Source organism: Podarcis gaigeae (genome assembly GCF_964106915.1).
Source record: "Podarcis gaigeae genome assembly, chromosome: 15".
Taxonomy (NCBI): domain Eukaryota; kingdom Metazoa; phylum Chordata; class Lepidosauria; order Squamata; family Lacertidae; genus Podarcis; species Podarcis gaigeae.
Genome location: NC_139692.1, coordinates 6,719,250 through 6,741,599, shown reverse-complemented (window position 1 = coordinate 6,741,599; position 22,350 = coordinate 6,719,250). Strand labels below are relative to the sequence as shown.

Sequence of the window (22,350 nt, the reverse complement as noted above, 5' to 3'; positions counted from 1 at the left end):
GCGCAGGGAGAAACGGGCCGGGGGACTTACTTCCGAGTAAGCCCAGCCGCACTCTTCCGGCAAGCCTGCGCGGGGGTGGAAAGGGAAGGGGCGGCGCGGGGCACGATGCTGCTTGCTGCTGCTGCTGCTGCTGCTGCAAAAGCCCATGCAGCTTCATGGGCGTAGCCAGGATTTAGGTAAGGGGGGGCAGGCTTTATGTTAGAGGGAGCAGAACCTCACATAGTTAAGAGTTTTGTATTGAATTAATTGATTTGGAGGGAGCTGCCCAGGGGCGTGGCCAGAATTTTTTTTGGGGGGGGCAGGAACCTCAGATTTATATTGATTTTTACTGATTGGGGGGCAGCTGCCCCGCCCCGACTATGCCCATGTGCCATTTCTCACTCCATCAGCGGAAGCCTTGGGTCCAGATCGCCTGAGGTTGTTGTCTTGCGCTCTGCACTGGTGGTGGCAACTAGGTGCACCCAGTGGCATAGCGTGGGGGTGCGGGGGGGCCGACCGCACCGGGCGCAACATCTGGGGGTTAGGGTTAGGGGGCGCAAATCCACGGGTTAGGGGGCGCAAATTACTTGCCTTGCCCCGGGTGCTGACAACCCACGCTACGCCACTGGGTGCACCTGTGCTGCGTCTGGACAGGGCCGGCCCACCCATAGGTGCTAGCGGTGCCGGGCACCAGGCCGAGAGCCCGGGGCCCGAGAGTTGAGTTTGGGGAAGAGCCCACCCGTCGGAGCGCTGGCCTCAAGTTTGGGGGCAGCCAAGCCAGCAAGACGCTGAGGCGGCCGGCCGGCTCCACCCTCCTGTGTGCCCGGGAGTGGGCAACTGGGGGGGGGCACCAGACGGATCTTTGCACCATGGCACCCCATATGCTTAAGACAACCCTGCCTATAAGGCAAGGTGAGGCCACCGCCTCATTCGGGGCAACAGATGCAGGTCTCTGCCCCCCACCCTCGTGTTCCAGATGTAGACCTTGGGTCACTCCATCTTCCCTGGAGGCATAGGCACCAACTCTGGGCTGAGCCCCCCCCCCCAGTCTTGAGGGGCTTGGCCTCATCAGGTGGTGGGGTCCTGTTGGGCTGTGCGGGGCCTCCCTGCAGCTGTGCGGGGCCTCACAGCCTCCTCCCACTGCGTACATGCGCATCATGCATGTGACGACACACACGGATGCCGCCCCCTTCCAAAGCTAGGCAGAACCAGGCGCCTGCCTGGCAGGGAAGCGGAACTGCCATTTTGTGGTTCACCTCAGGTGCCATTATGTCTTGGGCTGGTTCTGTGTGCCACATTTTATGAAGAAAAGGGAGCATGTCCGGAGTATGCTATGGGGTCTAGGAACCAAGATGAGAAATGGTTGAAAGAGTCGGGTATGATTAGCTGGAAGAGGAGAAGATGAAGAGACTTTTTAGTAGGTTTTCAAATAATTTGAACGGTTGTTACAAATAAGATGGAGTGTGTTTGTTCATTTATAGCACCTAAGAATTGTAGTTCACCTATCACAGAGTTACTTTTCCCAGCACCCTTAACAAACTACAGTTCCCAGGATTCTTTGGGGGCAAGCAGTGTGGAGACAGCCCTAGGAAGCTGGACTACTGCAGTATGGGGTCCGTGGGGACTGTACATGGCGTGGAGGTTCCTCCTCCTTAGTCTCAGTGGGCACCATCAACTGCTGCTTCCGGCTTCTAAAATCACACGATTCTCCATGTGAGGACAAGTAGTCCTTCAGCTATTCTGCTCTTAGGCAAGTTGGAACAGAAATTTTACAGGGCTTCTGCACTTTGGGGGTATCAATGGGTTCTTAATGCAGTTGCAGCCCTATTAAAAAAAACTGGGGAACTCCAGATGTTTTGCAGGAGGCATTCAAGCACATGCCAGATGTTTAAGCATGTGCAGTTAAAGTGGGTGAACATGCACAGCAAATTCACTTTTTAAAAGAAAATGAAAAAAAGGATGGGCAAATGCACTGAAAAGTGTGGGATGAACATATGATTAGTGGGAAGATGTATAAACACCACAGATACAGATCAAGAGGAATACCCGTTGTCGTATATGGCAGGACAAATACTCAGTAAATACCAGATATAGTCTAACCAGCATGTAAGCTTCCTGAAAGCCAACTGGGAGGAATGATCACTAAACAGGTTTCTCTGGAGGAACTCTACCACGGGGGCATCGCCTTGGATCAGTAGTGTAGGGGCAAATACAGATGTGCATTGTTTCTTCGCACTCACAGGACAAATCCTGCACAGCTACCCACCCTTCTAAGATTATCCAACCTTCTAAGAGCATACAATAATATAATTAGACAATAATAATTACAATAATATAATAATTAGCAATAATTATTAGCAATGCATTGCAATAATTATAATTAGCAATGCATTGCAAAGTTCAATGCAGATGTCCAGGTGCTGCTTTTAAGCTAAATCTGCTACAGTGGTACCTCAGGTTAAGTACTTAATTCATTCCGGAGGTCCGTACTTAACCTGAAACTGTTCTTAACCTGAAGCACCACTTTAGCTAATTGGGCCTCCTGCTGCTGCAGCACCGCCAGAGCACGATTTCTGTTCTCATCCTGAAGCAAAGTTCTTAACCTGAAGCACTATTTCTGGGTTAGCGGAGTCTGTAACCTGAAGCATATGTAACCTGAGGTACCACTGTATTTCCTGTGTGAGGGCCAGCGTGGTGTAGTGGTTAAGAACGGTGGACTCATAATCTGGTGAACCGGGTTTGCTTCCCTGCTCCTCCACATGCAGCTGCTGGGTGACCTTGGGCTAGTCACACTTCTCACTCACCTCACAGAGTGTTTGTTGTGGGGGAGGAGGGGAAAGGAGAATGTTAGCCGCTTTGAGACTCCCCAGGTAGTGATAAAGTGGGATATCAAATCCAAACACTTCTTCTTCTTCCTGCAGTAATGATTGGGCAAATGATTTGGAGTGCTCCAGTATCTTCTTTTGGAGTGATTTAAGTTGTGTTTTCCTTGACGCTTCTCCTGAAGCTAACGTACCTTGTGTTTTCAGTGTTCCTTAATACTTAGCTTTGGAGCATACAAAAGGACTTCTCAGTGTCCTTCCTGCACGTCTTCTCCAAAGTGACCTTAGGCGTCAATCCTTTGTGGCTGACTCACTTCCTTTCATAGTCATTGACTCCAATCACCAGAAAAGGCAAGAGGGCTTCTCATTCAGTGGTTAAAAAGCTCTCCTTTCATGTCGGACTGGTGGCTCTAGGATGCTGGAAACGGGGCCCCTACCACAGAAATAGAAATGGGACTTTAAGCCCATCCCACAACCCTGTGGCACTACCCCTCAGCCTAAGATTATATGTAAAAGGAGCAAGCCCATACATCATCAGACACTCTGTTCTAGAGGCAGCTTCCCAAAGGTCCATTTCAACCACATTTGCTTTGCTCGTCGCTTTAAGACATACACCACTTTCCATCTCTGCTCAGGGTCTGGAAAATATTACATGTTCTTTTTTGGCAGTGATGAAATAAACAACAATTCACTCTGGACTCAGTAGCTGCTTAATTTCGCTGCAAAGCAATTATGGAGGCTAATGGATTCCTTGCAGGGTTTGCACTCTTAGGATCTGTGCTGTTAATGCCAGTGTTTGAGGTTTATCTTCCTGTCTGTTTGACCTCATAAGAAAAAATCCTACCAGATTTCATCATGCTTAATTATTAAAGTAACCCTTTGGGATGCCAGTTAGGATTTTGGACATGACTTTGGGTAAGTGCTACTCTTGGTGTTAATTAGAAAAGCTGACTCTGCCAAAGAACCTCCAGCACAAATACCTACTGTTGTCTAACAGCCTGCACATGGGATTGATGCTTATACACTGAAGACAACTTACTTTTCCATCTTTTGCAGGTTAGGTCAGAATGAGGCCCCACTGAATCCTTTCCTCCCTGGAAAGGGTGCATAGAATGGCAACCTCACAGAGCTGCCCTGCCCCTTTCTTCCCAAGCACTTTGTCATTTGGGCTGAGTCTCTTTTCCACCTGTTAAATTTTAGAGGGTCTCTTTCTGTTTGCATTGGGGCAGGAAGCTTTGCAACACCTGTGACTTTGCTAAAGAGGTACAATGCTCCCTTCCTTTTTTTATTCGGAAACTTTGTACTTGTCTTATTACGTAAGATGACTTTTCTGTGTGGTATCTGAAGAAGTGTGCATGCACACGAAAGCTTATACCCAGAACAAACTCAGTTGGTCTCTAAGGTGCTACTGGACAATCTTTTATTTATTTCGACTATGTAGTATGGTTACTGGCCAACCCAATCTCTGCTGAGCAGTGCATGAGATACGAAGGGTATTGGCACTTAAATAGGGTTTAATCCATGGGTAGGCAAACTAAGGCCCGGAGGCCGGATCAGGCCCAATTGCCTTCTAAATCCGGCCCGCGGACGGTCGGGGAATCAGCGTGTTTTTACATGAGTAGAATCTGTCATTTTATTTAAAATGCACCTCTGGGTTATTTGTGGGGAACAGGAATTTGTTCATTTTCTTTTTTTCAAAAATACAGTCCTGCCCCTGCTGACCCCTTTAATCTTCAGAAGATTAAGGCACAACAGAGGCTATAGTGTCTTTATGAAACATGGTGTATTTACACATATTTACAACCTGAAGCCTTCAGTGAAGGGGCGTGCAGAACATTGCAGCCAAAGAGTGTTTCTTGTTGCTTCTCCCATAACTCCAGCCAGCTGGAAGCAGAAGCCAACCAGTCTCTCTTGAGTATGGCCTCTCCCAGCCAACCCACATGGAGTTCTCCCCTGCTGCTTCTTTCCAGAACCCCTTGCCAAATGCAAATCCCGCTTCCGTTTACATCATTGCTTTCTGTGAGCCTGGAAACCTCCTCCTCCTGTCTCTGCCTGCTAAAAATTTGCGTTGTCAATTGCCCAAATACTTCCCTTAATACTCCGAATATTACTCCTAATATTTCCCTTAATACTCCGAATATTAGTTAAATTATAACATCTACTAATTTAATAATTTAAGGGGATTCCCCGCACCAAAGCTCATAAAAGTATGCTACAGGAAGGAACGCACCCTCATGTCTTGTGGAGAAGGTTGCTTGCTCTTAGAATAAATGGCAAAATAGTGATATACCTAGGAAGCTGCTTTAGCGAGTCAGACCATTGGTCAGTTTAGCTCAGTATTGTCTATAGTGACTGGCTTTCTATCTCTGGGATTTCAGATGGTCTTTCTTTCCTAGCCCTACCGGGATATTAAAATGGTTTTTTTTCCATGCAAAGCAGGTGCTCTACTACTGAGATATGGCCCTTCCTCTAAACCAGGGAATTATGGGTTTTCGGCTATGTGTAAAAGGAGATTGGAATGCTCTCCCTTTAGAAATGTTGCTTAATGAAGAATATCCTTACTTGTTAGAGAAACAAGGACGTGAAAATGAAGGGAGGCATGGAAACAAGATGGAATAGCAGGCCCCTAAAAGTTCTGAAGAAACATCCGTACTCGGGAGGAACAAGGCACCCTGAGCAGGTTGGTGGGATGGCAACGTAACAGCGACTTGCCTTCTTTTGTGACATCTCTTGCTGCCGTCTTAACATCCACTATCCCAGGGGTGTCTAGGGTGGGAGTCTGAGTATGTGTCAGAGAGGAGAGAGCAGAGGAGGCTTTTGTTTATTTTATTTATCTTGCTGCTTATAATCTCTTTAGATCTTGGTTTACTTTGTTACTTATACCTTGTTTGTTCATGTTTTTGTCCTTTTAGACAGATATTTAGAGATGAGGTCATGTTACTAAAGTGGGTATTTTAGATTAGAGTCTTGCAAGTTGTCTGGGGTGGGGGGGACAACTCCCACTTTGTCAAACTGCTGGAAAACAGAAAGGAAAGGAAGAGTGTGGTCACTGCTTCCCTGGAGTTAGAGTGTCCATTGCCGAAGATGCTTGTGCACTACGGGGTCTCATGGAACTGGCAGATCATGCAGGAGGCTTCTGCATAGTGAAGTGTCTGAGGAGGAGCATGAAGATTGAGAAGGCATTGCTGGGGGAGTGAGAATACGGAGAGGTTTGATAAGGTTGATACAGTAATGCTAAAAATCCGTAATCTGTTCTCTCTCCCTCCTTTCCACATCCTCTCCTGAATCTACAGATCCATCTCTATGGAAACAATCTTCGCCATCAGGATGACCAAGATATCTTTAAATTGATGCTGAGGGGCCTCCTTTCAGAGGCCCCAACCATCAAGACATTACCATGCATGTTGAAGTGAATGTGTTGATGGTGTGACATTACATCTCATTTCAGCAGAGCTGGCAGGGAGGCTCACCCATCGTTCAGTCCTTGGGTCCTTCCACTGCCGGCAGGCAAAGCTGAACACCCTGGAACAGCACTACCCCACATTTCTGGCAAGGGATCTCTCCTGGTGTGCAAGAGGGATGGTGGTCTTGATTCTGAGGGGCTTTTTCCTCCTGTAGAGCTGAGCCTTTGCATGATAACAAGCTGAGGATAAGAAGGATCTGGCTGTCAGCAGCATCCAATATCTGCTGGCATGTGCAGGGAAGTTACCCAACCTGATCTTATGCATCTCGCCTTCATTCCCTTATTTCAAATAGTTTGAGGACAAATGACACCAGAGGTGGGTGTAGCATGGTCTCCCCGTGGGGCCATGATGGTTCAGGTGGCATTTTTTGCCCTCCCTTTTGGTGATGCCCTTTGGCCTCTGCCCACTAGGCAATAGAGCCCATAGAGCAGGCATAGGCAAACTCAGCCCTTCAGATGTTTTGGGACAACTCCCATCATCCCTGACCACTGGTCCTGTTAGCTAGGGATGATAGAAGTTGTAGTCCCAAAACATCTGGAGGGCCAAGTTTGCCTATGCCTGCCATAGAGTTTCCTTTGAGGTAAAGGAGTGGAGCTGAACACCTGGATCTCACTTAGTTCTGCTTTGGATTTCTCTTGTACCAACTCTCTGGGTTGGGCTATACGTGCCCCCAAAGGACCTGATTTTATTGTCTCAGCAGTTGGCGCCCATTAAAGATACCTTCTTTCCAGAACTGTCCTGGCTGTGCCCCTGAAACAGAAGCTAAGGTCCCCATGTGGAACTCAGAATGAACTGATAGGCCTCACTTTCCACACTAAAGCCATCATCTGTAGCTTAAATGGGACCTGAGTATGGCCTGCTTCACAGCTGTAACATGGAGTCTTGGAATCCCAGTCTTTCACCATGGCCAAAAAGCAGGGAGGGGATGGGGAGGCAGCTACCAGCTGCTGTGTCAATGTTCAGGTTTTTGTATGAAAATACAATGAACTCAGTTCTGATGTTGCAAATAATTCATTGGGCTGATTCAGTGGCTTAGAGGCACTCTGTTCTTATAGCTATCTGTGTATGTCTGCTCCCACTCTGTGCATCAGTTTTGCACCTGGTTTGGGTTGGAACATGGGGCGGGGGGGGAGGGGAGATACAGTAAAATACAAAGCCAAGCCTGAAGTCTGCCCGTCCCTGTTAGGAAGAATAAACTGTATCAAGTGTTATAAATAGCAATATGCTGTTTGACTCATCTGCTTTTGTGTGCCTGTATAATTAGTGGTGCAGACACTCTGTGGGTCTGAGCTTGGGAAGCCTAAAGGAACAGAAGGTCATGAGGAGCAACTGGATGAGGGGAAAAATTGAATACCACAAATTGACTTGCAATAACAAACCTCTGAAGAGTGGGAGAGGCAAAGCCCAGGGTGAGCAGGCAGATTTCTCCTTTTTCCAGTCTTTGAGTCCTCATTAAAAGTAATCAGGATTTAAGTGCGAACTCCTCCTAATATCCACATTTTTGCAAACCAATTCCCCCTAATGCAACACAATTTTGAATATTATTTTCATGAACATACAGCATAGACATTTGTAGGCTTTGCTGGGCCTTTCAACGGCAGCAGATCTCACAGGGCCTCCCGGCAGCAGGTCTTGCCAGGCTGCGTGTTCAGTTTGGTTTTTTTTGAATGGGGCTATACATTTAAACAAAATAAACAAACAAGCCACACCCCGCCAGCAGTTGCTTCCGAGCAATTCCAAATAAAATGAACGGGAGCCGTGCAAAAGCCCAGTCATATGCCGTGGGGGTGGGGACTCGATTTCTTTCTTTGTGGTTCTGCTAATGGAGGCTGATCTGGCGATTACTTAAGAAAAGTGGCTCAGGTTAATGGGAAGGAAAGTATTGGCTGGGGGGAAAGAGATTGATGAGAAAGGCAAGATTAATTCTTGCTGCGCAGTCTGGGGTCAGCAGGATAGCGAAGATACAGCGCATGGAAAATTGAGCGCTGGTCTTTCCATTACTGATATTAAAAGGCAAGCATTAGACATGCATCTGGAAATAATCTGCTGTTTTGCACAGGGAAGCGCATTTGTGTGTGGACCTCTCAGGTCTCCTGCTTGAGGCTTCTGTGTTCATTCCTCCCCCTCCTTTCTACCACAGGTGCCCAAATTAGGAGGGGGAGGAATCATTCCATTTTGGTTTCTCATTAAGTTCAGGTCTCCACAAAAGCTTGAGATTTTTTAAAAAGTCCTCATGAAGATTTGTCAGCATTTTTGTGCATGTTTCTTCCAATATACATATTTTGGTGTGCTATTTTGCCCAATATACAAATTTTTGCAAGCGATGTCCCCATCATATAATTCATTTTTGTTATGCAGAGTTGGCAAAGTTAACAGATAAACTTCGTGAAAAAGACAATAGTGATTTTGAAAAATAATGGGAACCTTTTACATCATATTTGCAGAAGCAACAAAAAAAAACATAGAACCATTGGCAGGATTTTAATAAACATTTGCAACTTTAGTTATGAAAAACAAGAAACATAACAGTACGACAACATAGAAGTATATACAAACAGCAGAATGTAATATGAGATGCAATAAATCAGGGATGGAAGTTGAGGGAAGCAAGCAGGAAAGGGGGAAATTGAAATTTGAATGTAATGTAATGATTATAGATATTGTTATAAGAGAAAAAAATCTAATAAAAATGAATTCATTTTTGTAAGTTTGTTTTTAAACTAATATACACATTTATGCACACTTTCTTCTGGTATGTGTATCTTTCCACATACTATTTGGTTGACAAACGGGCTGACCTTGGACCAGTCACCATCTCTCAACCTGTCTCACAGGCTTGTTGCGAGGATAAAAAAGGGTGGGCAATGTATTCTTTCGAGGGAAGGCAGGGGAAAAAAGAAGGCAGTAAAATAAATTGTGAACAAAAGGAGGTATGTAATACACAAATCTTGAATTCTACTATAAGTGAATGCTTAAAATACATAAAAGATATGGTAAAGCAGATGGCCAATGCAATTTTGACATTTCACAGCAGGAAATACAGACAATGATGGACTTTGAATAGCTTTTTTAAAAAACACCACTACCAAGGATCATTGCAGATACATGTATATGATATACACCACTGAACATTGCTGAAAGCTCCTTTCAGAGAGCACAGCAAAAGGAATGTGTGCACTGCAGGGAACGATGGTTTTATAGTAAGCAGCTCCAAGCAGCCCTTTGTAAATCTGTCATCTGTGCTGAATCGGGGAGGACTGCACTCACTCATCATGGGAAGATGTCAAAAGTCACTGAGTGAGCAGCAAACATTCCATCCAGCTGGCCCTGCGCTTCTTGTTCTGGGCGGCAAGGACCAAATGCAAATAACGTTTACTATTGTGGCTCCAAATAAGCCAGAAGTTCAGCACTGTGCTGCTCTAGCAATTTGCATACTTCCTTCAATTGTGCGGGGCATAATGGCAAAGCTGATGGCGGGGGAAAGATCTGACTCATGCATACCTACAACTAATATAAGTGGTGCGCCTGACGCAGTAGAAATTCAAGCATGGAAAATGGCAAGGTTATCGGAAGGCTTTGCGGCCTGCTTGTCTCCTCTTTGGTTTCTACTAGGGCTGAGCAATTAATAATTTTGAATTATGGAGCTGGAGGAGACTCTTGAGAGTCCCATGGACTGCAAGAAGATCAAACCTCTCCATTCTGAAGGAAATCAGCCCTGAGTGCTCACTGGAAGGACAGATCCTGAAGCTGAGGCTCCAATACTTTGGCCACCTCATGAGAAGAGAAGACTCCCTGGAGAAGACCCTGATGTTGGGAAAGCTGGAGGGCACAAGGAGAAGGGGACGACAGAGGGCGAGATGGTGGGACAGTGTTCTCGAAGCTGCCAGCATGAGTTTGACCAAACTGCGGGAGGCAGTGGAAGACAGAAGTGCCTGGCGTGCTCTGGTCCATGGGGTCACTAAGAGTCGGGCACGACTAAACGACTAAACAACAAAAAGGGCTGAGCAACAGAACCGGTCAAAGCCCAGGTCCTGAACCATATCATGCCAATTCTGGGGGATCTGGACTTTGGTTAGGTTGGCTGTTGGGACAGCCCTGGATTGCCTCATGTCGGTCCAGCTGGAGTGATTCAGGGCTGTCAAAAGGCAGGGCAGACAGACAGTTGTAGGACAGGAGGAGAGGCTGGCAGCCTCTCCAAGCTCTGCTCTTCTAGCACATTCCCTGTGGAGCAGCTCCCAACTGCATTGAAACCTCCACTCATCAGCTGATGTGCAGAAGGTTCTCTGCACTGCGGTTGGAGGATGGAGGAGACACTTCCCCCAGCTCCCTACAGATCATATTTTTAAATTAGGGTTTTAAAAATCTCATTAACACGGCGGCGCGGGCGAGAGGAGACGCAATGTTTCAAGGACTTGAGACCCTAATTAAGCATTAGGACTCCCTACCCTGGAGTGATTCCAGACCTGTATCTGGGTTAGCCTTGGGTCAGCCCAGCTCAGATTGGGGACGATCCAAAGTGCTAGATCTGGACTGGGGTGGGGAGAGGGAACTACACAGCTTTATCTTCCATATCAGGAGCTTGGACCCTGCAACTTTATTTTGTGGAAAGAACAGAGTGACCAAGCAGGCCAATAATCAGGGCTTGACTGGAAAAATGGAGAGCTCCAGCGTTGGAGCGCTGCGGACACGGCTGACTGCATGTTTCGTTGGCACACAAGTGGTTAATCACGAACCACATCACTCTCTGCTTGGGGTCATTTGCATCCTTTCCTAGAGACAGGTTCAACTTGGTTGAAGGCGTTACAAAACTGACACACTCGCCAACCAAGGCTTCTTTGCTTACGTTAGGCTCTCGATACAAGGAACAGTTGGGGTAATAGAGTCCGTCTGGAAAATCCTTCCAATTATCCCTGTAATAGTCGGTGTCGTTTGGCTGCAGTTCCACACCGTCAATCATTTGACCCCCGTGGCACAGGTATTTCTGGACAGGCGAGGTGGTCCTGCTGGGCCGCTTGGTGTATGGCTTCTTGTTCCGCTTAGATGGGGAGACGCCCACTTTCCGGCAGAGACAAATGCACAGGGCTGCAAAGAGGACGGCTGCCGCCAGTTTTCTCTGCATCGTAAAGTCTTGGAAAGGAGAAAAGAGGTTTGCTCCATTAGCGTCAGATCAACAAATAGTAAGCAGCAGCCACGGCTGAACTAGGCAGCAGAGTGAATGCGCAGCTGCCAGCTGTAGATTTTGCAGAGTGTTGGGCAATATGTTCTCTGGGTATGAACATCTAGCTCAATACTGTCTGCATTGGCATATTACATTGCAATACAGATGTACCAAAGCCAACACCATTTCTTCCCCATCCCCCCATACATTTACATTTATATTTCCTCAGTTCACCATATTATTCTTTTCTCCTTCCTCCCACTTCCTTCCACCCCCACTCAATTTCCTCCATACTATTTACGGTAATCTTTGGATTCCACAATCTTCTCAAATCATCTATATATTCTTATTATCTTTCCTTACTATTTTTTCTTCCATCCAGTACTTCACATTTTAATCTAGGCATATTAGCATATCTTTTTTTGCACAATATTTTGCCATATATTCATCAAAGCATTTCCACTCTTTTTTTCATTTTTGATTCGACTGATTTCTTATTATAGCAGTTAATTTTGCCAAGATTAAATATTCATTTAGTTTACAAATCCATTCCTCCTTTGTGGGTATAGTTTGTGACTTCCACCTAGCAGCAATCACTATTCTAGCAACTGTACTTGCATATAGAAAAATTCATCCCCCCTCTGTGGTATCTCTTCATCTATCAATCCAAGGAGATATGTCTCTGGTTTCTTTGTTATTTATATTTTCAACATCTTTTTTAGTTCTTCATGTACTACTAAATTTCTTCATTTCCTCACACCTCCACCACATATGCATTGTTGTTCCTATTTCTCCACCACTAAAAATAAAAATAAATAAAAATAAATACTGTCTGCACTGACTGGCAGTGGTTCTATGGGTTTCAGGCAGAGTTCTTTCCCAGTGCTACCTGGAACTGTTGAGGATTGCACCTGGGACCTTCTGCATGCAAAGCAGATTCTCCCCCAATTCACTTGAGAAGTGCAAATTAGGTAGTTTCTCTTTCAAATGCAAATCCCAGCCGCAGCTGCTTTTCCTCCTCCTCATGGCTACCACCCAGTTTGCTTGCTAGGTAGAGACTCATTGAGCAAGCAGACAATGGCATTCATTGCTCCTTGTTCTCACTAAGAGGCAGATGGAAAGGCAGGTTGCAATGATGAAAGGGGGGGTCTTGCCAGTGAAATTTTAGTGAATATTTATTCTAATATACACCTTTATCAATGCAATTCTGCATAATGTATCCCTTCTTGCAAAGCAGTTTTCTCTAATATAATGCACTTTAATGTTATTTTCACTATTTATTTTTGTATGTGTTACTTGACCAGAGAACAGCATTGCAAAATTCGGAGGATTCAAATTTCAAAGGATGGCTGTGTTTTGCTTTGCGTATTGTTTCAAAAAGTGGAAATTAGGAAGGTTCACCTTTAAATCCGAACTGAATCAAATTTCTCCACCATCTCTGCCTGAGGTTATTGGCTATTTTCTATATAGCTGAGCTGTGGTTACACTTTTTTTGCATTCTGTTTTGGTTTATTCTGGACTGTTGATCCTAAGAAACTGATGGTGATGAACTGGTGAATTGCTGTGTTCCCAAAAGGAATAATGTTGTAATGGGGTGGGTGGGTGGGGGGGAAATCATAGGTAGTAGGTGAGAATACAACAGGAAATATTTTAAGTTTGATTTAGACAGTTTGTAGTCGAGCATTTAGAATATTGGACCGGGACTATGGAAATCCATGTTCAAATAAACACTTATACGGTGGTCTTGGCCATTCACCATCTCTCAGTAGAACTTACCTCACAGGGTTGTTGTGGAGATTAAAATGTGTTTGTGTGTTTGGGGTGAACCGGGTACCCCACCCTAATCTCCTTGAAGGAAGGTTGGGATGAAAATATAGAACACTTTGTGCAATATGGCGACACCTCAGTGTAAATGCATCAGAAATGTGTTTCTTGAAGGCTTAAAGAAGGAAGTCTTCCACACTGGTACCTAAGCATACAATTGGCAGTAAAATAATAAAGTTAAGCAAGTCTTATTTTCATAAGATTAGGATTAATCTAAGAAGACTGTCCAAATTTATTGTGACTCATCCTTCCATGGGGGTGGATGTTGTATAAATCCAAGCAAAAGGAATTTCGTCAGCCAGCATTTTGGTAGCTCAGTTATTCTTATAGTACACTTCGAATTGGTTTGTTTTAATTCCTCTCTGCGGAGAAGCTCTAAGATCAAGATCATGCCTTGTTTTCCAAAATCGCTTGGATTCTATACAAACCTTCTGCTTGTACTCCCTATGCAAAAAATGTTTAGAATATTCTGCACTGAGATGAAATCGGATTTATGTAGGGGTTTAATGACAATTACTGGTGTAATTCTGCTTGAATGATACAGCTCACATTACTGGAAATGCCTACCCATTATGTATGAAGCACTGGAATGACTGTTGATCAACCTGCAAGGTATGACTGGATAAACTACTAGTGCTTTTTCCTTTCCTTTTTAAAAAAAAAAGAAAAAAGGGTGCTAGGACCCACCATAAGGTTGTCACAGTAAGTGCCACACTTTTAACACTGGGGTGTGTGTGGGGGGGAGGTACTGCTACTGCATACCCATTAGGTACCCCCAGAAAAAAACACTTTATATTACCCTTAGATCCATTAGCCATGTTATTTTGGCACATTAAATCGTTAAATTTAGCAAGCAATAGACAAAATCATGGTATATCTTCTCACTGCAGCTAGAATTATTAGTCAAAACTGGGAAAGAGATTCAGAATTTTAAGTTCACTGTGGTTTTACATATTTTTATTCAGATCTGCATTTAATCATCAATTTAATCATCATAATATTTGTTAAGGGTAAAAACCGTTCCACCTTTAATGTCTAAGCAAAGGCATTTCAGCGTTCTACATTTGTTCACTTGTAGTTTATCTTTGTCTAAGTTAGTTTCTATTTCTGCTACCTTGTCTTACTTTTACATTGTTAAACTTTGTTTTGGAGTAGTCTAAACAGGACTATAAACCAATAAAGGAATCTGAAACTACTCAATTGAATAAAAACAGTTTTACGTTGAAAAAGTATTGTAAAGAGTCTTGTCTCTCGTTTCTCTTCAGATCGTATAAATCTTTCGCCTTTTATTAAGGATATTTTTCTCTTTTTAATGTGCACTTGCAGCCATTTAAAAACTTTCCCCGTGTTATAGCCAAGACCTCATAGGTGAAACTTAACAGGTGGCTTATCTGTTCCATTATCAAATGAAATGCTGCTCCCACAGGCAGAAGCCAAGGCTATTCTGTTTGCCTCCATTGCTCATTAGGATCCTATGAGATCATTAGCTGACTTTGCATCTGGCATCCTGAATCTAAACATATGAGAAGTAAATAAAAATGGACTGGCATGACCCTGAACAGTAATACAAAAGAATGACTGCCAAGCAGTGCAAAGATTCAGGGTTCCTCCAGACAAGTCAAGCATTTGCCCTGATTCACTTGCACAAAGCTTATGCAGAGGTTAAATTATACGGTTTTATTAAGCATTCATCCTGATTTATTTGCAGGGAGGGCATATGACAAAGGAGCATGCATCCTGCATCCATCCTGATTTGCTTCCCGTTAATCATTCATTTATCCCACCCTTTCCCTGCCAGTTCCCAACTGCAAAAAGTCCAACCCTTGTTTTTAAAAGTGGATTTGTTGTGCTAGGGGAACAGAGCACTTTAACTCACCTTAACGGCACAAACCTAAATTTACAGCATGCTCTTGAATCACTCCCACAAACCAGTGACAATCTGAAGGCACCCTTAGCAAAGATGGGAGTAACTTACTCGTCTGTAGAGGGTTTCTGGTAGGCTTCTCTGAGGCTCTGTTCTTTTTGAAGAGCAGGTGTCTCTAAGCTCAAAAAGCCTGTGCTGCTCAGAATATATAGCAGCAGGAGGGGTAACCTTCAATGTCAAGTTTAGCCAATCCTTTGTGTCTGAGCATACACCATCTCTCAACTTTGCGGCCACTGTTCTAAATGCATCAGGAAACTTTCCCCAGGGGTCGCTCCCCTACTGTGGAAAAAGGAAAAAGAAAGAAAGAAAACAACCACCAAAAGCCTCACTAGCTGACCACAGGCTCCAAGCAAAACTTGTGTTACTTTCCCTGTTAGCTTCTCTCTGGTACAGATTGTATAGTTCATTCTAAAAATAGGATGGAAGCAGAGGACAGAGGACCATCACTGGCTGTGGCTGCTGAAATAGGAACACTGGCAGTGCTGATAAAAATATTGCCCGCCCCATATATCTTTGGAATGCAAGAAGCTGCCTTATCAGGAGTCAGACCATTGTTCCATCTAGCTCTGTGTTGTCCACACTGGCAGCCACACTCTAGGATTTCAGAATGGGTTCTTTATCAGCCCTACCCAAAGATGCTGGGGATTGAAGCTGAGGGATTGAAGCTGAGGTCTTCTGCATGCAAGGCCGTGGCTCTACTATTGAGTGACAGCTTCTTCCCATTGTTTTTGCGAAGTTTCCATGTAGGGATCTGGTAGAATTCTACATAACTCAGATTAATCTGGTGATTATTGGAGCAAGCACAGGCAGACTTCAGTTGTTATGTACTGAAGTTCTCACCCTGGGCCAGCAGGAGGATACTGTAGATAGTTCAGGTCCACATATGCAAATAAGGGATCAAAAGTGATGTTCAGTGATTGGATAGTTACAGAAAAGGGTTACTGTTGCGTTCTAGTGGAGCGGAGAGAATGGTGCGCTTGGCAAAAGAGGCACTGGTGCGCCTGGACCGGGGAGACTGGCATGAGCGGGCTGCCGAATACTTGTTCGTGCAACACATCACCCCTCATGCGGCCACAGGGCGGAGTCCTGCTGAACTGCTTATGGGCTGCCGCCTCAGATCTCCGCTTGACCGGCTGCACTTGGACTTTGCCGTGGCCGAACCCCCAGGCTGTGCCAACACGCCACGGTCCTTTGTTCCAGGAAACAGGTTTTGCCCAGAATTTTGTGGGGGACATTCCTTGGGTGCCAGCCACAGTAGTGGGAGTCACTGGACCTCACTCGTACCAGGTGCCACTCAGACGCTTGTGGCACCGGCACATAGACCAGCTTAGGCGCAGGGTTGGGGACTTGGACACTACCGTGGTGCCCCCAACTGCGCTCGTGGCTCCGGAAGAGACACTTACAGATGGTGAGGCTCCATCTACACCTCTCTCGCAAACTGCCGGCGTGGAGCCGAACCAAGCTGCTTCAGAGGGTCTGCCAGACTTACCACAGACTCAGACCACTCCACTTGCGGAGGCTCCACCCACAGCAGCGGATCCAGGGGACTTGGTTTCAACGCCACCTAGGGTCGCGCCACAGCCTCAGCAAGAATCGGGCGGCCCTCCGGACCTGGGTACCGCTCCCTGGCGGTCTGGCAGAGTTTCCAAGTGCCCAACTTATTTAAAGGACTATGTTGTTGGACATGTAATACTGTCGGTCTAATGGAAGTAGGTGAAATGTATTTGATATGCTTTTGTGCCTAATTGAACCATTACGTGTAGTGCTGTATATAAGGAAACCATTACGATTGTAACTAACGCCTTATCTCGGTGGGGAGGGGTGTTATGTAGTGAGGTTTCACCCTGGGCCAGCAGGGGGATACTGTAGATAGTTCAGGTCCACATATGCAAATAAGGGATCGAAAGTGACGTTCAGTGATTGGATAGTTACAGAAAATGGTTACTGTTGTGTTCTAGTGGAGCTCTATATAAGCAGGTTGGCTGAACCCTTCAGTTCAGTTCTGTTCTGCCCTGTGAATAAACAAGAGCTGTTTGAAGAATCGCTGTGTCGTCTGATATGTTCACCCACAACTTAACATCAGCCTTCCTAGATCTACCTTATTTTTTTGGGGGGGGGGGATTTTTTTTAGTAGAACCACAAGATCTACCACCCAGTGCAAAAGGCATACAGTTAGAATTAGAAAACGGGGGTTCTCTGTGAGCACATTCTGGGACTGGAGGCTTGTTTTCAGTACCCAAATCAAACTGATTGTTAACAGCGTGACTTGAATAAAGCAGATGGAGTCCAGAGAGAAAAGAAATTGACCATACTTTATTGGGTAAACTGAACAAAAAGGGTAGATAATATGAGAAGAAACAAACAGAAATGTTTTGTCTTTCTTAGCAGTTCAGGCCTTGTCTACAGCAGGGCAGCATATAGCTACTCATACAGTGGATAAACTCTCTCAGATATACAGAGCCAATCAGAGCACAAGTTATCCCAGCAAGGATCATGTCATTCTGAGTGGTTGCTAGGCAACACCTTCACCCCCACTTCAGTTGGCTGAATCTAAACAGAATTAACCCTTAGGTTACTAACTGATTGATCCCTGTACTTCCAACACTGAGGGAGGAACCATTTATGAACAATTTTCATCAAGTTTTCTATAATAGAGGCTGAGACTGAATAGGATTGTTTTGTGGACCATTTTTGTGGATCATCTTATCAATTTCTTCCCACAAATCCTGTTCACATACTGACTTCAAAGCAGTCAAGGAATAATTGAGAAAGGAGAGCTGTGCATATTTGAGAAACTTGTCCTTTGATACATGATGTTGGCAGAATTACTGTATCTTCAAATACAAGGGTCTAGAACTGCAGAATACGTATAATCAGGAGAGGAAATAAAAATATTTGCTGAATGTTTTTGGTGTCCATTAATCATGTGGAATCAAAGTATTTAATTAAATCTTGCAACTCCAAACAGTTCAGTTAAAGAAGCTATCAATATATTTAAAATGTTTAAGGGTGCAATCTGATATGCACTTAGCTGGGAATAAATCCCATTGGGTTCACATTTCACTGTAATAAGCACTCTGAACACCAGGGGGTGATGTGGACCAGCTGAAAAAAGCTGGTCTGCTATGAACGCTTGGATGTAGAACAGCCAATTTTTCAAAAAAAGTGGGCCACAAGAATATTTCCACATAGAATCCATGTGCCACACATTGAACAACAACAACAACAACAACAACAACAACAGCAACTGTATAATAATAATAATAATAATAATAATAATAATAATTTATACCCCTCCCATCTGGTTGGGTTTCTCCAGCCATTCTGGGGAAATTAAGGATGCATTGCAACAATTGATGTAGATCTTTTTTGTTTGTTTAAATTTTTATTATAAAATACACACATATTGCAAATATACAAGCATACAAACATACATTTCATACAATCCTTCAATATATACAAACATACCAACATTCAGTCTCACAGATAATTCCTTTTCCCATCACCATCCACCACCCCTCACCCCAGCTTTGTGTTAGACTTCCAATCTACTCAATTGCAATTTCTTTCCACTTCTATTACTTTCTTTCACACACCTTTAACCTAATTTCATGCTTCTTTTTCTATTACACATTGTTATCCATCTTTTTTTAGTATTTCAGTATTTAAAACGGAACTTGTTTATTCTAATAGGAGTTCTATGGTTTTGCAAGTATCCTTTAAATAGATCTATTTCTACTATTTTCTGTACACATATGTGGACAAATGATTTGGAGTGCCCAATACAGTGGAACCTTGGATGTCTGCGCTGGTGCAATTTGGCGCTTCTGCGCATGCGCGAGCAGCAAAGCCCAGAAGTAACCCGTTCCGGTACTTCCAGGTTTCCTGCGGTCCGCAACCCAAAAACACTTAACCTGAAGCGTCTGTAACATGAGGTATGACTGTATCTTCTTTCAGAGTGACTGAAGTTGTGGTCCCATCCCCCCAATGTTCCATAGTATACAACAGAACTTGCACACCATGCTCTTGAAATTGAAGCACCTTCTGTTTCCAGTGTTCCTAAATACTTAGCTTTGAAGCGCACAGAACAATTAAGTGTTCTCCGCACACACCTTCTCCAGAGTGACCCTAGGAGCAAATTATCTGTGGACGACTCCGTTCCTTTCACTATGACTGGCTCCAATCAGCACAAACTGCACTGCAGCAGATCACTGGCAGCAAATTCATTCTTAAAAATGTCAGAACAAGCAAGCAACTACAGTGGTACCTTGGGTTACATTCGCTTCAGGTTACATACGCTTCAGGTTACAGACTCCGCTAACCCAGAAATAGTACCTCGGGTTAAGAACTTTGCTTCAGGATGAGAGCAGAAATCATGCTCCGGTGGTGAGGCGGCAGCAGGAGGCCCCATTAGCTAAAGCGGTGCTTCAGGTTAAGAACAGTTTCCGGTTAAGAACGGACCTCCAGAACGAATTAAGTTCTTAACCCAAGGTACCACTGTATATGACTATAAGTGGCAAGTGCAGAGAGGCCCTAACATAAAAGAACATAAACAGACACGGAACGTACTGTACAATATTGGGAAAATTCAGAACTTTAAGGGAAACCCCACAGCTAACTGGTTCTTAAAGGTTCGGGGTCTTGCAGAGGGGAGAGCCTGAGGGATTATCCTAACTGCACAGAGGTAAGTAACCTTGGCTCATATGGTGTCAGCTGTCTGTTTACTGAGCATGTGCAAAATTAAAGTCAGATACACCTATGGATTACGCCTGCAAGCCCCTTTTTTGGCCAGCTGTGGCTGTGCCTTTATTTGTAAAGCAAGGGGGGGGTGTGGCTTGGCCAAAACAGCCTTGCAGGCCAAATGCGGAGGTCTGGTAGACCTAATTAGACCCATTAAATGGAAGTTCCTGACTTCTGCTTTAGAACAGAAGCAGCTGCAAAAACAGATCACATTTCTAACTTGTTGTTGTCAGGGTTGTTTGTTTGATTGTTTGTTTGTTGCACATGAGCTAGACCAGCCATCTTTCTGAACCACCCCCAAATAATCTGAGCCTATGTTTCTGGCATATATTCCTTTATGTTTGGGGGTGTATATACCCAAGCAAGCAGCATTTGACAATAATTTGTGGCGTTATCAACTAGTCCTTCTTTCTTTGATTTGTTTCTGCTTGAAGAAAATGCTGGTAGAACAGGTATCTTCATGACAGGTAAAGGTAAGGGGACCCCTGACCATTAGGTCCAGTCGTGACCGACTTTGGGGTTGCAGTGCTCATCTCGCTTTATTGGCCGAGGGAGCCGGCGTACAGCTTCCGGGTCATGTGGCCAGCAGGACTAAGCCGCTTCTGGCAAACCAGAGCAGCGCATGGAAACGCTGTTTACCTTCCCACTGGAGTGGTACCTATTTATCTACTTGCACTTTGACATACTTTTGAACTGCTAGGTTGGCAGGAGCAGGGACTTCCTTAGGGACTGTGCAACGGGAGCTCACCCCGTCGTGGGGATTCAAACCGCCGACCTTCTGATCGGCAAGCCCTAGGCTCTGTGGTTTAACCCACAGCAACACCCGCGTCCCTAATCTTCATGATACTTAGTGCCTTTTCTATATAATATTTCCCCTCCTACAGACATACTTCTAAAGACCTTTTGCTTGTTTTTAGCTACTTTTACATGTAATAATAATAATCATCATCATCATCATCATCATCATCATCATTTTTATTTAAAGCCCGCCCTCCCCAGCCAAGACCGGGCTCAGGGCGGCTAACACCAAATATAAAAACAATTGATTGAAATACTGCTTAAAAAACAAGATTAAAATACAACATTAAAACATTAAAATGCAGCCTCATTTCAGTGGAAACTCAATCAAAAACTTTTTTGGGGATAAAAACGTCAAGTCTCCACCAAGGCTAACTATCCAGACTGGTCCTACATGGGCCAGAAAAAAGCCAGGGAAGTCCCCAAATAGGAGTTCCAACACAGAAGGAGAAAGGAAAAAAGAAAGAGAGGGAAGGAATCAAATTGATTCCAAGCCAAAGGCCAGGTGGAACAACTCTGTCTTACAGGCCCTGCGGAAAGAAATCAGATCCTGCAGGGCCCTGGTCTCATGAGACAGAGCGTTCCACCAGGCTGGAGCCAGTGTTGAAAAGGCCCTGGCTCTGGTTGAGGCTAATCTGACTTCCTTAGGGCCCGGGACCACTAGGGTGTTGCTATTTATGGACCTTAAGGTAAAAAGAAAGAAGGGACACGGGTGGCACTGGTCATATGACCCGGAAGCTGTCTGCGGATAAACGCCAGCTCCCTTGGCCTATAGAGCGAGATGAGCATCGTAACCCCAGAGTCGTTCGTGACTGGACCTAATGGTCAGGGGTATCTTTACCTTTACATGCAAAAAAAGCTAAAGGACTCTGGATGGTTAAGTCCAGTCAAAGGCGGCTATGGGGTTGCGGCGCTCATCTCGCTTTCAGGCCGAGGGAGCCGGCATTTGCCCACAGACAACTTTCCGGGTCATGTGGCCAGCATGACTAAACCACTTCTGGCACAACAGGACACCGTGACGGAAAGCAGAGCGCACGGAAATGCCATTTACCTTCCTGCCACAGCAATACCTATTTATCTACTTGCGCTGGTATGCTTTCAAACTGCTAGGTTGGCAGAAGCTGGGACAGAGCAACATGAACTCACCACTGTCGTGTAGATTCAAACAGCTGACCTTCCGATCAGCAAGCCCAAGAGACTCAGTGGTTTAGACCACAGCGCCATGTAAAAGTGGCTAAAAACCTGTAAAAGCAACTAGAATCCCAGATATTACTGTTAAGTGCTATTTAAAAAATGTTTTAAATGTTTAAATGTTTTATAAGTTATTAGAAACTTTAGAACCACAAAGTCATTTGGAAACATTAGTTCATAATTTTTTTTAATGAGCAGAATGAACATGAGTTAATGGGCTACCAAAATATGTCAGTTAAAGCTGGAACTTAAATGTCAAAGTTTTGTTTTTTAAAGAGCATTGGAAAGCATTATCCGTATTTAACACTCACCAGATTGGCAAAAATGTATAAAAAAGAAAAAGGTATATGTTGGAAGTGTAATGAAAATGAGGGATCTTTTTTCACATGTGGTGGTCCTGTAAAATAATTAATTAATGTTGGGAAATTATATATAATAAATTAAAAAAAT

General features: G+C 44.5%; 1 protein-coding gene and 2 long non-coding RNA genes across 6 annotated transcripts in view; 2 read left to right on the top strand and 1 right to left on the bottom strand.

Annotated features, from left to right (window-relative positions):
- LOC310832231 overlaps positions 1-22,350 on the top strand; it is a 42,992-nt gene that overhangs the window by 1,081 nt on the left and 19,561 nt on the right. The gene's annotated exons all lie outside the window — the stretch shown is intronic.
- On the top strand, positions 20-9,345 carry LOC310832225. 2 transcript variants are annotated; one of them, XR_014558168.1, is made up of 4 exons: positions 20-176; positions 3,858-4,064; positions 5,371-5,481; positions 6,095-9,345. It is a non-coding gene; the product is annotated as an uncharacterized lncRNA (long non-coding RNA). The 2 variants fall into 2 exon arrangements; XR_014558169.1 differs by lacking the exon at positions 3,858-4,064 and having other exon boundaries at positions 47-176.
- The window catches only part of PRND (prion like protein doppel), a 17,690-nt gene continuing 4,084 nt past the window's right edge, over positions 8,745-22,350 (bottom strand). Inside the window, exons 2-3 of one of the 3 annotated variants that reach the window (XM_083713856.1) lie at positions 15,223-15,450; positions 8,745-11,392 (exon numbers count right to left, since the gene is read on the bottom strand). In XM_083713856.1, coding sequence (XP_083569982.1) covers positions 10,860-11,384 — 525 coding nt within the window. In that variant the 5' untranslated portion in view covers positions 11,385-11,392; positions 15,223-15,450 and the 3' untranslated portion in view covers positions 8,745-10,859. Of the gene's footprint in view, positions 11,393-15,222; positions 15,573-22,350 lie in introns of those variants that run through there. The other 2 variants (XM_083713855.1, XM_083713857.1) reach the window with 2 other exon arrangements.